The 15,062-nt window shown below is 53.1% G+C and overlaps 1 protein-coding gene across 1 annotated transcript; it reads left to right on the top strand.

The window, feature by feature from the left end:
* The first annotated feature begins 6,439 nt into the window (after positions 1–6,439).
* On the top strand, positions 6,440–14,452 carry C10H2orf72 (chromosome 10 C2orf72 homolog). Its single transcript, XM_030028395.2, has 3 exons — positions 6,440–6,992; positions 10,380–10,496; positions 11,725–14,452. The coding sequence occupies exons 1-3, from the start codon at positions 6,440–6,442 to the stop codon at positions 11,814–11,816; spliced, it is 762 nt and encodes a 253-aa protein (XP_029884255.1). The 3' UTR covers positions 11,817–14,452.
* Positions 14,453–15,062: the final 610 nt, after the last annotated feature.

Raw genomic sequence — 15,062 nt, 5'->3', positions numbered from 1 at the left:
TCTGTGAAAAAACCTGCTTTAAAGGACAGGGGGGAAATGACCTTGTCCAGTTGTCTAAATATAATTATAACACACTTGACCCAATTGCTCTGTTGTAGAAGAGACTTTTCATGAGCAATTGGGCATCTTAGGATAAATTCCCCCTTTCTTTAGAGAGGATGCTTTTTTTTTTTTTTTTTTTATCGAGCTAATGCAGAAATAGTTTTCTTGAGTCAATGCAAGATGTGTACAGTTCAGGCTGTTTGTGAGTGCAGGAAGTTTGGCTTTAAGAGAGTCCTGATCAGCACATTAGCACATGCTTAAAGCAAGTAGCCATGATGAGGTCCTGTGTTTCTATTATTTCCTGTAGAATTTGAAACATGCAGTTAACCGTCCAAATCCAGGCGCAGTCCATGCAGCTCTCTCAAGTTTCTCCTCTGGCAGCATGTTCGTGCTGTGTCCAGGCACTTCTGTGCGGGGTGACATGCGGCACCGCCAAGCGCTGCTGGTAAAAGGGGAAGCTCTGAGGCACATGGCTGAAATCCTGGCCAGGACCTGGGAGCACAGGGATGCCTGCAGGGGCAAGTGAGGTAGCCACAGGGATATGTGGCTGGGGTGGGGAGGAGTGTGGTCCCCCGGACAGTCGAGGAGGAAGAACACCATGGGTGCTGTCAAGCTGCATCCATGCTTCATTCTCCAGCTAATCCTGGATGGACATATAGGAGTCTTAGAGCTCCCTGCTCTGCTGCTGTGACTGCTCCCCCAACCTGCTGCACTCCAACAAAGGCAAGTCATGGGAGATCTGCTCTTTAAATGTTGAACGCCATTCTCATTTTGACTAATGTAGAGTTGGCGAGTTTTCATGCGATAGCTGTGGTGCCAGGCTAGCGGGAGCACTGTGATCCAGCAAAGCAGAAACAAGCAGCTGTGGCCTGAAACCTCTTCAGCCAGCTCAGCTAGATCCCAAAGAGGAGACGCACCAGCAAGCATTAGGAGTACTGCTGCATGGCCCAGAAGTTTGCCAAGGGCAACAGGTCTCTTCCCAGGGCAGAGGAGAACAACCTGCTCTGCTCAGCTGGCATGACACGCAATGAGAGCAGCAGGGAGCTGCCATCCTGTGGGCTTCAGGCATATGAGCATCTGAGTACTACCTCTGGAAGAAGATCTTGATCAAGAAGGCACCTGAGCCAAGCTTTGCCCATTTCCAAAAAATCCTTGCCTAGCCCTGCTCCTCACTGATCTGGCACATCGTGCCTATGTTCCAGGGCAAAGTCCAACTGCCCTTTGGTGCCCAGTAGTGTACCAGAAGGGCACCTCGCCAGCTGGTTATTTGTGGCCTCTTTCAGGGCTCAACTGTGTCAAACCAGGCAGATCTAAACCCACATGTTCTGCCCGTCGAAGCAACTCTAGCCTGGCAAGCTGATGGATCTGCCCTTTGTCTTTATGAAGGGAGCAGTTCTGAGAACCTGGGGGCTTGGCCTCTGCCAAGAATGGGTTTTGTGGGAATGAGGCAGAAGGATGCAAGGGGGAGCGTGAGCGAGGCAGGAGGGGCTGCGTTTGCATGCAGTGGTCCCCAAGCACAGGTCTCCAGCTCGGTAGGGGTCTGGGGTAACTTTTGAGAGGTTCTGCAAAGGGTAAGCATACATAAAGCTGGACTGCTGTTGTTGAAGGCATGTGTGTACTGGGAAAAAAAGGAGGCTGGTGGTGGTGAACAGCTAGTCCCAGGTCCTGTCATCAATGCAAGGGCAAGGCTCCAGCAGCACATCCAGAAAAAGGCCAGAAGAGGCAGCTTGGTCCTTGGGTCTGATTTCATGTCTATCGCCAGCCAGTTTTTGGACATCTTCCCAGTGGAGGACCAAAGAGCAGAGTAGGCTGAGGGGCAGCCTCCATCGCTCTCTAAGGCGACAGGCAGAGATATCCCTCCTACTGCACGACCAGGACTGCCCCAACACCATGGGCTTTCTGCACATGGCCCTGTGCCAGGTCCCCATCCTCCTCTTCAGAAATCCCTTCCTATGCCCCTCTGCCATCCGGAAAGGGATGGTGACTCAAGGAAACATAAGGAAACTTAGGACAACTGCAGAGATGGGCAGGATGAGGCACGGCTTTCAAAGGGAACGGGATTTTGGAGAAGAGAGGCAGGGAAAGGTTTGGTGTTCTCCATCAGGAAGCCAGGCTGTGTTGGAGCCGTGGGACAGCCAAAGACTTCCCAGCTTTATTTGCTTATGGGGTGTAACCTCTGCTGAGTGTTGCTCAGAGGTGTGTGATGACTTGGATGGATCCAGGCCAGGGCTGAGTTGGCACAGGCTGCCAGGGGACCAAAACTGGGGCTGCCTCAGCAGTCCCTGGAGGTGGCTGGGTCTTGGGCATGGGGAGCTGTGACAGAACAAAGCGACCATCCAGTTTGGATTCAGTTGCAACTGAACTTGTCACAGGAAGGATCTGTGTCTGGTTTGATACAGTGCAGCCTTCAGTGGGGGAAAAGTTCAGGTGCTAGAAAGGTTGAGGGAAGTTTTGGGGAAGGTCAGTGGAGGAGATGGGAAGAGCCATGGAGGAGTGAACAGGAGACAGAAGCTAGAAGGGGATCAGTGGGACTGGGATGTTCAGGGCAAGAGGATAGGTGGGGTTTGGGGTATTTTCTTCACTCGCAATTACCTCCTCTGCTACTTCTTTGGGGCACCCAAGAAGGTCTCCATGGATGAAGAGCTCAGCCAGCGCTGCTGGTGCCCTGCAGCAATGCTCCTGGTGGCAGCTGCACAAGTAAAGCAGATGCTTTCCAGCATCTCATAATGATGTGTTTTTCCAAAGCAGTAAGTGGAAGCAGGTTTGGAGAATAGGTCTGTGAAAGAGCGCTTGTGCAAATGTTTGTTAAGGCTTAGCTTGTCGGCAGCCGGTTCCCACTCCTAGCTGGCTCAGAGGCTTTTCCAAGTGCCCCCGTGAGCATCGAGGCTGCTGAGAGGAAGAGTTTAAGGAGCTGGGCTGGGTCATTGGACATGGGGGCTCAGAGCTGCTCCCACAGATTCCCTCGTGCTCGTTTAGCCTCTCTGCCTCCTATCATCAAAATTGGCGGGAGAATTCTTTTTCCCCTCCTCTTTCTAATCTCTTCAGAAGAGAGTTTAATCTTGGTACATGCATCTCTTAAGGGGCCTAATCCAATGGACCTTTGATTTTGTTTAGACTTCAAGGCACTACTAATACACACGATAAATTCATTTTTCTGAACAAAGCATCTTCTCTTCCTCCTTTGATGTCCAAAATGAGCAGATGTTGTGTTTGCTCTGAACAGCTATGGGCATATGTAAGAGATGTGATTACCCTCATTTAGGGCTATCTGCAGAGATTTTCTGCAAATGTGACTGTCAGATGGATGTTTGAAGGGGTGTCAGGCCTTGTAAATACATCTGTGTTTTCACTCAGATGCCTGCCAGAGTTCTGAATTCACTTTGTCAGGGACTACAAATACTGCTGATCTCATGACTGCCTCTGAACTGTTTGAGCTGTATCTCTTTAAGTAATACAAAGGAAGATAAAGTTGTATTTACTATTAGATCGTACCTGTGTTAATGAGTAAAGAAGTGTAAACAAGGTTGGTTGGGTATTGTGGGTGATGTTCACCTTTCCAACCATCCTCTTCTGGCAATGATACATGTGTACCCAAACTTAACCAGAGAATTGCAGTGGCCACAAAGAACAGCTCTACCTGGTCCCTAATATTAGTTTTTAGAGGCTGTGCTGGCAGTTTAAACATTGGGGCCGCTGCAGAGAAACAGCCAGTGGTGCTCCTTCTGGCCTGAGTTAGGAAGATCATTTTTTTCTATACCTTCTCTGCAGGAATCTTCATAAATTTGGGGAATCACCTGCTTGAGAGCCCACTTCCAAGTCACTTTGGGGTCTCTATGTGACTTGCGCAGCACAGCTTCAAAAGAACCCTGCAAGACCCGTGCTGTAATGAACTTTGCACATCAGACAGGGTATAACTGGCACCATCACACCGCAGGCTGTGCTTGCAGCTCGTGTAGAGTTTAAACATACTGTAGGTCTTGTTGTGGCAGGTTGCAGGGAGCATCCTGCCTCCTTTGAGCCAACTTCAAGGGACCTGGGCTTCCCCGGTCAAACTGGGTGAAGCAAGTGTCTATCTTTGGCTTGTTCCTTGCAGGGAGCAGCCAAAGCTACTGGTCACTCTTCCCAGAGACTTTCTGCTTGTGACTGGCTCATGAACAAATCTGTGTGAGGGCTGTACCCAAAATTCTGTAGTGGGGGAAAGTATGAGCAGAGAAACCCCAAGGTGAGGGCTCCTGGGGACCAGCACCTACTCCTGTCCCCTCCTGCTGGCACAGCTCATGGTGCTGATTACACCCAAGGCTTTTCTCCATGGGACCATGAGCAGGCTTCTGAACAGATGAGAAAAAAATCCTTGTAAATACAAAATCTGGGCAACACTAAGGACAGACCTGGCTGTTGAATTATGTCTGACTTTGTAGCCCTGCCATGTTGACAGCTGCTCTCAGGGCTACCACGCTGGCATGGAAGCAAGGACTCTTGCAACAATAGACCCTGATCTTTGGAAGAGGCACCTAATCCTTCTGTTTTATCTCCCCCTATTTGCTTATCAGCACTTGTCAATGAGTAAGTTACTTTTGCTAGGACCCAGGGCAGAAAGTCTCTCTGAAACTCTCGCCTGGGCTGTCTGGCCCCCACAATGCTGGCATGGGGCAGTGTTTGCTAAGCCTGTCATAGCTGGGGCAAATGTTTTCCAGGCTTAAAATTGGCAGCACATAGCACTCTTCCCAAGCTGCCACACCTCCGTTGTGCCTGGGGACCAGCCTGTGGCACATCCCTTCACTGTGGTGGCTGCTGATCTGCTGGGCTCTGGGGATGGGTGGCCACGAGGACGGGTGGCCACGAGGACGGGCGGCCACGAGGACGGGCAGGGAGCAGGCACGCTGGCTCAGCCACCTTCATGGCACAAGTGTGCCCCAACGCACATGTTGGGAATCACTGATCCAGGGCAAGCACGTGGATTTCAGCTCTGCTTTTGCCCCCAGTGCTCCTGGAGCTTCCTCCGCCCATCCCACAGAGATGGTTTGGTTCTGAATGGCCTCAGAGAGCAACTGGCCAAGGTGACTCCGGCCGTTTGCACCTTTGAGCTGTTTTTCCCCTCCTGAGTTCTTGCGATAAGACATTACCTGTTTAGAGGAGCCTGTTCTGATATGGCACAGGGGAATTATTTACCCTATGCTGCGGACTGGAGATTCCTGGTTCATCTGAGAGGCACGGTGTCGGTGTGTAAGTGCCAGGGCTGCACACGGCGGCTGCTGTCACGAGGCTTTCATTCACCGTTGACTGGCAGAGCCGGCTCGTGGGATATGGGTCTTTCCCCGTGGTGGGGCTGTGCAACGCATGCCAGCACCGAAGCCCTGATTATAGCTCCGTACTTATCCCTGCAAACATTTTGTGCTCTGAGGGGACATGTGTGTGTCACTGTGGAGCGCTGCCAGTGCTGGTGGGGCTGTGACTATGGGCTGTGTTTTGCATGGAGGGGAATGGATGTGGTGTTTGCAGAGGGGCAGCCAAAGGGGACTGTCTTGGGAAGGGACTCGGAGGTGCAGCGTGTGGGGTGGGGGCTGCGGCTCGGCTGTGCACTTGTGCACGAATTGGGGAACTTGTGACCGGTGAGGTGCGTATGGCCTTGAGGGGGTAATTGTTTCCCGAAGTGGAATTGTTTCCCAAATGTGGCTATAGCCTGGCCAGGCTGTGCAGCAGCGTAGTGCCTCCCATGGCACATGATGCCACGGAGACCACTCCATCACTGCCCTGGGGTATGGCACGTTACACCCTGAGGAGCACGTTGTACCCTTGGGGGTACACGATCAGCTGCTCCTCTATCACGGCCTCGTGCATGCCCCACTTTGCAGTCACCATAGCCTCTGCTCATCCCTCCCTCAGCTTCCTAGCCCCTCCACAGCGCATGTTTTTTGCCTGAATTTTATCACCTCTTCCTTGGAAACAAGACCAGCCTCGCAGGAGGGCTGCGCAAGGGCTCTGAGCCTGGTTGCGTGGCAGGTCTGGGGGCCCCAGCTCCCCTCGTGTACCCCTCTCTGCTGTGCCCACCCGGCAGCAGGCGGGGGCTGTTCACCAGAGGGAGCTGGGGGGGCGGGTGCCGGTCCCGGGCCGGGGCTGGAGGTGCTGCAGGTCGCCTTGCCCGGGGCGGGTGGGGGTATCCTTGACACCGGCCTCCCCCCCCCCGCCCCGCCGCATGGGGTTCGGCGCACCGGGTGGTGCTGGGCGCGGGGGGGGGGGGCGGTGCCGGAGCTGGTGCCCGGGTACGGAGCCGGGGCTGATGCAGGGTGCGAGGGACCGGTGCGCGGGGGCGGGCGGCTGGGTCAGTGGGCGGCGCGGAGCGCCGGTGCCGGGGGCGGTGCGCGGTGCCGGGCAGGGTGCGCGGCGGCGGCGGCGGGGGATGGCGGCGGAGCTGCAGGAGCTGCGGGAGCTGGTGGAGCGGGCAGGCGGGCGGCGGGCCGTGCTGCTGGTGGCCGAGGTGGCGGAGGGAGCCCCGGCGGCGGCCACGCTGGCCGCCTTCGCCCGCGACCTCCTGGGCGACGAGGCGCCGCCGGGGCCGGGACCGGGACCGGGACCGGCGCCGGGGTCGGGGTCCGGGTGCCCGTCCCGGCGGCGGGCGGGCGGCGGACGGCGAGCGCTGGCAGCGCGGCTGCTGCTGGTGCTGTGCCGCGGCGGAGCGGCGCGGGGCCGCGGGGCCCGGGCCCGCCTGCGGGAGGTGGTGCGGGACGTGCGCGGCCGCCTGCCCCCGGTACCGCCGCCCGCCGTCGTCGGCGTCCTCCTGCCCGGCGGGGACGGGGAGGACGCGGCGGTGCTGGACGCCACGCTGCGGCGGCACTTCCCGGTGCCCGGCACGGTGCAGGCGGCCCGGTACAGCCCCGGTAGCCCCGCCGCCCTGCGCGACTGCCGCGCCGCCGCCTGCCGCGCCCTGCGGGCCGCCCTGCAGCACCCCGCAGGTACCGGGGCGGGGGGGGGGCACCGGCCGGGGAGGGCAGCGGGTGGTCGGGCTGCTCCCTCCCTCCCTCGCCCGGGGGCCGTGGGCTTTTACAACGGGATTTGCTCCCTTTTCCTGCGAGATCTTCCCCTCCTCGGTGGGATCTACCCCATCCTAATGGGATCTGACCGCTCCTGATGGAGCTTTCCCCCCCCAGCCAGTGGGCTCTGGCTTTTCCCATTGGGTTCTGACCACTTCTGATGGGATCTTCCCCCCCACCTAATGGGCTCTGGCTTTTCCCATTGGGTTCTGACCACTTCTGATGGGATCTTCCCCCCCACCTAATGGGCTCTGGCTTTTCCCATTGGGATCTGACCACTTCTGATGGGATCTTCCCCCCCACCTAATGGGCTCTGGCTTTTCCCATTGGGATCTGACCACTTCTGATGGGATCTTCCCCCCCACCTAATGGGCTCTGGCTTTTCCCATTGGGATCTGACCACTTCTGATGGGATCTTCCCCCCCACCCAGTGGGGTCTGGCTTTCCCCAATGGGATGTCTTTCATGCTGGTGGGATCGGAGGCTTTTCCCATTGGGATCTGCCTCTTTCTGGTGGGGTTCCCAGTCCCAGCAGCTGGGGAGGGCAAACTTCCCAGGGGGTTGGGAAGCACTAGAGCAGCTCATGGATAGCAGGGATGTAGCAGCAGATGGCTGTGACATTGCAGCCATCCGTGTGACATGGCAGCCATCCATGCTTATGGATGTGTGTTCTTGGGGATACGGAATTGGGGTGTGGCCCTTGCTGTAGGGTGCGGGTGGGACCTGACCTTCCTGCAGGAGGAAGATGCTTGTGCTGGCTTTGCATAATGAATAAGAACAGCAGCAAGTGGGTGTTTGGGTTTAAAACCACGCGTCTGTTGGTGGCCAGTTTAAGGAACGTGAGGATGGCAGGATGAAAGCTGGGTGTCAAACAGGCCTTGAGGAGCGGCACTTGCCCTGGGGTGAAAGGCGAGTCACGTTTGTGTGCTGACACAGGGTGATGGGCAGCTGGGCAGGCTCTGCTGTCACAGCAGCCACACAAAACAGTCCGGGCTCACTTTAATCTTTGGCACTGCTTGTCTTGCACTGCTTCCCTTTCCTCCTCTCTTCTTTCATTTTTCCCACATTTCCCTTGTTCCCCAACATTTCCAGGAACTCTGCTCTTCTGCTGTCTCGCTGTCTTTACCCCAAGGGATCCTGGCACTTGCCTGCAACACCACATTGACAGGGTCCTCTGGGACCCCTGGGACATGGGGATGGTTGGCGGCAAGTCAGGTGCTTCTTTCCATCAGCTCGGTCCAGAATCCTGGATCTGAACATTGAGGAGCTTTGAGACGGCTGGGACCCACTGCAAGGGTGCAGGGCTGTCTTCTGCCAACTCTTTGTACTGAGGCATGCACAATCCCCTTTCCAGCTTCTCTCCTTTTGCATGCTTTTGTCTTCCTCACATTGTTCCTGCTGCAAGAATTTCTGGTGTGCTCCCAGACACCAGTGAGCCCTCCAGTTCTTGTTGCAGCAGCCTGGTGGGACAGCAGCTCCAGAGACAGAAAAACATCCCTGCATACATGACCTTTTTCTACCTCTGCACATTGCTGGCACTTGGCTCAGTACCTGTAATTTTGTGGCTAGCTGTGGATTTGTCCTTCATGCAGACATGGAAGCAGCATAGCAGCCAGCAGTGAACAAAGAGGAGCAGAAGGAGCCGGGGCAGGTGTTGCAGCCTGTTTGTGTATGCTTTATAAGCATGGTGGGTGGGTAGGACTCGGCGTGTTGTTTTAATTCACCTCTGATGCTCTGCCCGGTGCTTTTAGTCATGTAAGTGTCCCAGGACCTGCATGTGTAATGAGGACGCTCATCAGCTGCAGGGTTCAACCTTAGGCAGGGGCAGCTCCTTTCCATGCCCCTGTGAGCCTTGCCTTCCCTACCTTCCAAAATCTCCATGTGGCCAGAGGGATCCCAGGCGTAGACGTGCCTCCAGAGAGCTGGGGACCTGGCAGTGCCAGGCACCAGCTTCATTGCAGGCTGGTCTCCTTCACCCTGTGACTTTCCCCACAAGCAATGCACAAGTGGAATATTATCTTTAACGTAATGTAAGGGAGGACTGTGGAAAGAATGGACATGGGGCTGCAAAGCAGGTTCTAGGGATGCCACTGTAAAGACGTCCTCAGTCAAGGCTGAGCTTGTCTTGTTTCCCCTCTTGACTTTGAAAAGGGCTTGTCCTAAGCTGAAAAAAGATGCTCTTGCATCTGGATAAGGATGCTGGGAGGTGTACAGAGTGTAAGGCTCTGTGTATGTTTGCTTGTGCTTCAAAGCCTGTTCCTTTTCCATACGCACCGCTGCTCAGCTCTGCCCATGACAGTTGCTCTGGAGCTGCAGCCCTCCCGTGCTGGGAATGTCCTGGACACTGTCATTTGTGCAGCGGAGCTGGAACAGGAATGGCAGTGAGGTTCCTGCACCTCTTCAGTCTAAGCAACAATGTGCTGGGCTGCTATCCTGCCGTGCCTCAGTGGTGTCCAGAGTCCCTGCGCACTGTGAGGAGGGGATGTGTTTATGGCTGGAGGTTTTGGTTTGTTGACTGGCAGGAAAGACTGCTACTGTGAACCCTTTAGTGTCGCAATGGTTTGATAAGCTGAAGGACGCTGAAGTGGTTTATCATTTGTTATCTAATTAGGAGGTGAAAGGCTGGATGATATTTCAATGGAGATGCTGAACTGCTGCTGTTGGAGACCATATAAAATATGCTGGTGTAGTTTTACAAGCTGCTGTAGTGTTTTACTATAATGGCTTGAAAGCCTGTAGTAACTTGCTGTGACCCTTGTTGTCCTCCGGAATAAATACTATACACTGATGGAGGCCACATGCTCTCTGCATTTTGCAAGCAGTTACAGCTGTAGTTTTCAGTGTGCTGCAAGTCTGCGTGTCCAGCAGGTCTCCCTGGGAGGGAGGAATTCCTTAATAAAGCAGGGAGCAGTAAATAGGTTGGTGTGGCAGAAGCTGTGTGATAATACAAAAGAAAAACTTCCATCTGCAGGAATGCCCTAACCCTGTCAGTCCCCAGCCTCGCCACGTGTACTGGCTGAGCTCCTGCCAGGTTTCTTGCTCGCTCTGGGCTGCCGCACCCAGGATGGTTTTGGCAGTGAGGTGGCAAAGTACAAACTGACACCGGCGACAAATTTCCAGGGTAGCAGAGAGGTTTGAGCCCGAAATAAGGATTGCCAGGAGCTGCTCTGTGCTCTGTGGAGTGGACCCAGTTTTGCTGCAAGGAGTTGTGCTCATGAAGGAGAGATGTCGCGAGTCAGCAGCAGGGAGGTGGGGGAGCAACAGGGCTGACCTGCTGCCGGTCTGAACTCATCTTCTCTGGTTTATCCAGAAGAGGGGAAAGACCGGGAGAGGTGGAGGCTCCCATCCTTCCTGCGGTGTATTTCTTCGAGCCGGAGGAGCCAGAGAAAAGGTCACGAAGCAAAAGCTGCAAACAACGTTCATGAAGGTATGCCCAGCTCCCTCCCTTGTGCTCCTGCTGTGACTGTCAAAGGTTTCTCACTGACTCCCTGGTGGTCCTGGTGTCCAAACCCCTTGCTGGTGGCCTCCTTAAGCTATTTCCAGCTCTGCAGCTGACATCTCTTCCCTGGCTGTGGTTTGGCCAGAACCTGAAGACAACCAGCGCACATCTGGCTGCTGTGTTGCCATCTCCCTGCTTTCTGATCTTTTGCTTATCGAAATAAAACCACGCTGGGTCTGGTGCCCAGCTACACCCCTGGGAGCACTACTGTACTCAACCGTGTTTTGCCCGAGTTTCTGGCAGCAGAACTGCTGTCTGTCTAAACAACGAATTGGAAGCATCACCTTGATCTTACGTGATGTTTTCTGCAAACATGGCTGGAAGGAGCGTTCCCAAACCACTTGCATTTGGGGTTGGCAGAGAGGAGGAAGAGGGCAGTCAGCATTGGGCTCTCTGATTCTAAAGGAAATTGTTCAGGTAACGAATGGCCTAGCATGCAGCCTTTGCTGTACCGTTGGCACTTCTGCTTGCCTTTCCCAGCAGTGATTTTCTTTTTGCAGAAGTGGCCCCAGGCAGGAGGCTACAAGGCACATGGTGTGGAGATCCAGACTGCTCTATGGAGCATTTAGAGGAGGGGAAGCTCATTCACTGTAAAAAGAAATAGAATAGAATAGAATAGAATAGAATAGAATAGAATAGAATAGAATTTTCAGTTGGAAGGGACCTATCTAGTCCAACTGCCTGACCACTTCAGGGCTGACCAAAAGTTAAAGCATGTTATTAAGGGCACTGTCCAAATGCCTCTTAAAGACATAAAATGCTTAAAAAGCATAAGGGTTGGAGAAAACAGCTGAAATGCCCAATTTGTGCAGCTTTGACACCTCTAGGGTCAGAAAATTTAAGTGCCTGATCTTGCTGTCAGTGCCAGGCAGGTGACGCCTCGTGGCCATGCAGCTGGTTCTGAGACTGCTGAGACCGCAGGAGGCCAGGGAGCTGGGCCCTGTGCTCCTTTGCTCATAGATCACCCCTGTTTGTTGAAGCAATGTTGAGTTTGTAAAACAAAATGAAAATCAGTTACGGAAAAAATCAGCTGTGCTTAGCTTGTGAGTAAATTTCAATTGCTTCGTCCCATGCTTTCTTTTTATCTTAAGTTGCATTTTGCATGAAGAAGGGTTTCCCATTCAGATCTCCCTTGACCTCTCTCTGCTTTTTGCAGATGACCTGCAGGACCCTGAGGAAGAAGTGGCTCTGACCAGCCTGTCCCCCAATGGAAACTACGAAGAAGCTGCCGGAGGCACGGGCACCTAGAGCTGCTGGGCGCCCAGCACAGTCTGTGTCCTGGATCTGCCAGATGGATTTGGAGCAGTGGGAGGAGGAGCTGGTGCATGCTCACTCACCCTCTCCTCCGAGCACCCACCGCTCCAGGGAGAAGCTGCTTGGCTTAACTCACCAGGGTCTTCTATAGCTGCCGACAGCCGCTGAGGTCCGTGCCAGGGAGCGATCCCCTGCTGCACTCTGTTGCCCAGGGGTGCCTGGAGCTGCTGCTGGACGCTGGGCTTCTGAGAAGCCCTTTGGGGATGTATCCCACATCCTGGGCGAGATGACGTTGGGACTTTTGAGTGTGAAATGCAGCCACCTGCTTGAAGAATGAGGAATGCTTTCTAATTCTGAGCAAAGTTCCCTGTTGAGATTGCTGGGGCTGGCCTCCCCGGCAAACAGATTGTGCTGCCTTGTGTTCCTGCTTTATTGCTGCTTTGAAGCTCCTGCTCTCTCTATGATCAAGCAAAAAAAAAGACAAATAACACAGTGGCATGGAGACTGCAATGGGACTAAATATGAGGCCTTGGATCTACCAGCTACTGAAAAGGCTTCAATATAACTGTGTAATGTGAAGAATGCAGTAACAGCCCACTGTGGGTAGCAAGAATAATGCAAAAGATACTGATGGTAATGGCAGCTGGAGTAGAGTGTGGTTTGGGAGCAGCATCCATCCCTCTGGCTTGTCCTGGTGCTTATAGACTGACTGATGGACTGCCTGGGTTGGAGAGGGTGGCAGATGGACACTAAGGTGTGGCTGATGCTAGACAGGGTTATGGGAGAGGCCCATCTTACCTAGGACATCTCCACAGCCATGTGGTGGCAGGTCTTGGAGGTGGCCTGCAGCACAACAAGATGTGGCTGCTTCATAAATAAATACAAAAATATAAACATAATCTATTTAAGTAGTTCCAAAGGGCTGCCTGTAGCCTGTGAGGCAACACAATTAATTACAAATCCTTGGTTTATGAGGAATATTACTATAATGCTAAGAATACCTTTTTTATTCTTACTTTAATGCAACATAAAACAGGTCTTGTTTGGGGCTGGCTGTCCTTCTGGAGCTTCATCCAGCTCAGACCAGAAACTTTGACCCATCATGTCCTGCCTACCTCTTCTCTGGATTAGCTGCTGAATTATGTCGGTACGTCCTCCGTGCATGTCTGTCCTCTCTCCGGCTCCTTTTTTCCCAGTGGTCTGGGAAAGTGTCTGCAGTCCTGCCAGCTCCAGCCAGCATTCTCCCCCAGCAGTGTGCCTTCAGCATCCCTCTAGCTCTTACCTGGAGCAGGGGATGTTTTTTTTACCCAGCTCTGCCCATGACCATGAGCATCAACAATTTTCAACAAACCATTTTTCCGTGCCTCAGTTTCCCCACCAGTAGGATGGGGACAGCAAAGCCTACCTACCTCACTAGGGTTATGATTGTAACACTGGAGCAGCGCTTAGCAGCTCTTGGGTTTAGAGTCAGTCTGTTTAATGATGGTGCTGCTTTGCCCTTTTGGCTGGGAGAGAGTGGCTGAGGGTGTCTGGGGCATGCTGATGGGATCAAGTGGGAGAGATGGGGAGTGTTTCCAGGTGTGCTCAGCAAGTCTCTGCGTTAGCACGCTGCTCGTTTGAATGTGTTGGGATAGTTAGGCTTGGCCTACGTAGGAAAGCTTTGCCTGAAATGCAGCTGTGAGGTACTGTAGCTGCCCCATAAGGCGGTGGGAGGGAGGGGTAGGTGGATGCCAAGTCCATGCGAGCAGCGTTTGGGGAAGCACATGTCACATCTCTTCACAGCAGAAACACTTTCCTGTGTGGGTGTGGGCTGGGGAGAGCAAACCTAGGAGGCAGCTGACATTGGCAGTGCGTGTTGCTCTGCAGAGAGGGCACCAAACCTGCTCTCCTTCCAGCCTGCAGGATTTCTGTAGGTTTTCTTTGCTTATGACCAGGTGGAAAATACAAATGTAATCAAGTGACTTAATAAAGTCACTTGGTGTGGGTGGCTGTATTCATGACTGCAGGCTTCAGCACTGAGTAGTAAGTGCGTTCATCTTAGCGAGATGAAGGTACCCTCCTCTGTCCCTGGCATGAGCGCGTAGGTCTGCTGTGCAGTGGATTCCTTCTGCTCGTCCTCACAGCAGAGGTTGCTGGGCAGTTATGTACTTTCCTGATAAAGCCCTTGGTTAGGTGAGTCCAGTAGGACTTGATGGTATGATCAGGTGAATCTTTATTTTCTGCAGTATTTGGTCTTTGCCACCTAGAATTTACCAATGAAGACGCGGCCCAAGAGTACAGATTTGCAGTTAAACCTATCTTAGAGCTACAAATCCAATGGATTTATTTACTGGTAATTTTTAAGTAAATCACGCAAGTTTACCCTTGCAGTGAGACTTTTGTGGAAGTGGATGAACTGCCTGGGGTTTAGGAGGTGTAAGTGGCAATACATTTGACCAAAAGTATTGTTTTCCTTTGAGGAATTAAAGTGACTTGAATTCTTTTTTTTTTTTTTTTTTTTTTTTTTTCCACTAGCTGGGCATGTGAAGGTGCAGCAGGTGATAGTTTTACATGTTCAATTAATTTAATAATTTAAGGGCACTGTTACCTTACATGCTTGCTGTAAAGAATAAAGACAATTAATTTCTGAATTGGAATGTGCTTCGGTTTTTGTTTGCCTTAAAGTAGCATTACGCATGGTTTGGCTGATACTTCTCGTAATTTAAATAAAAGGTATATTGGGACGGAATGGAAGTGACCCCAGTATCCAGAAGATCAGCAGAATTGGTCTGTGTGCAGCTCAGGTAGGCTGCTCACCTGTGGCCAGTGGGGAAGGCTGGAGATCTTCTCAGTTGTCTGAGAAGAGCGGAGCTGAACCTCTCAGTGTCATGGGTAAGGCTCTGATAGCTTTCATTAATAATGTTCACTAACTGAGGCCATCGGGTTTCCTCCAGGAACTCAAGCCCTTCAGAAAGTATTTTCTCCTATTTAGCAGAAACAGGTAGAAATCAATGCTGCTGATGTCTGCGCGCTTTGATCTCTCGTTGTGCAGCACCATTGCTGTTGAGCTGCATTTTCCTTGGTGCTAATCCACCAGCCTGAATTTCCCATCTGTCTATACTGGAACCAAAGCAGGAGCCAAAATGACTCCATGGTCCTCCAGAACCGGGTCACCTTCAGGTACGCCTCTGTGTGGGAGATCTGGACGCTGCCCTGTGCTGCAAAGTGACCGATGGGGAAAATGATTTGGTGAGGGGCTGC

The sequence above is a fragment of the Aquila chrysaetos genome, chromosome 10, assembly GCF_900496995.4.
Source record: "Aquila chrysaetos chrysaetos chromosome 10, bAquChr1.4, whole genome shotgun sequence".
Lineage (NCBI taxonomy): Eukaryota > Metazoa > Chordata > Aves > Accipitriformes > Accipitridae > Aquila > Aquila chrysaetos.
Note: the sequence above shows the minus strand (reverse complement) of the source record. Positions and strands in the feature narration are given on the sequence as shown.

Bases quoted from the DNA above. Each gene is read 5' to 3' on its own strand.
- C10H2orf72 (XM_030028395.2), top strand. From the start codon at position 6,440: ATGGCGGCGGAGCTGCAGGAGCTGCGGGAGCTGGTGGAGCGGGCAGGC. The intron at 6,993-10,379 runs GTACCGGGGCGG...TGGTTTATCCAG, and splicing joins CGCCCTGCAGCACCCCGCAG to AAGAGGGGAAAGACCGGGAG. The intron at 10,497-11,724 runs GTATGCCCAGCT...TGCTTTTTGCAG, and splicing joins TGCAAACAACGTTCATGAAG to ATGACCTGCAGGACCCTGAG.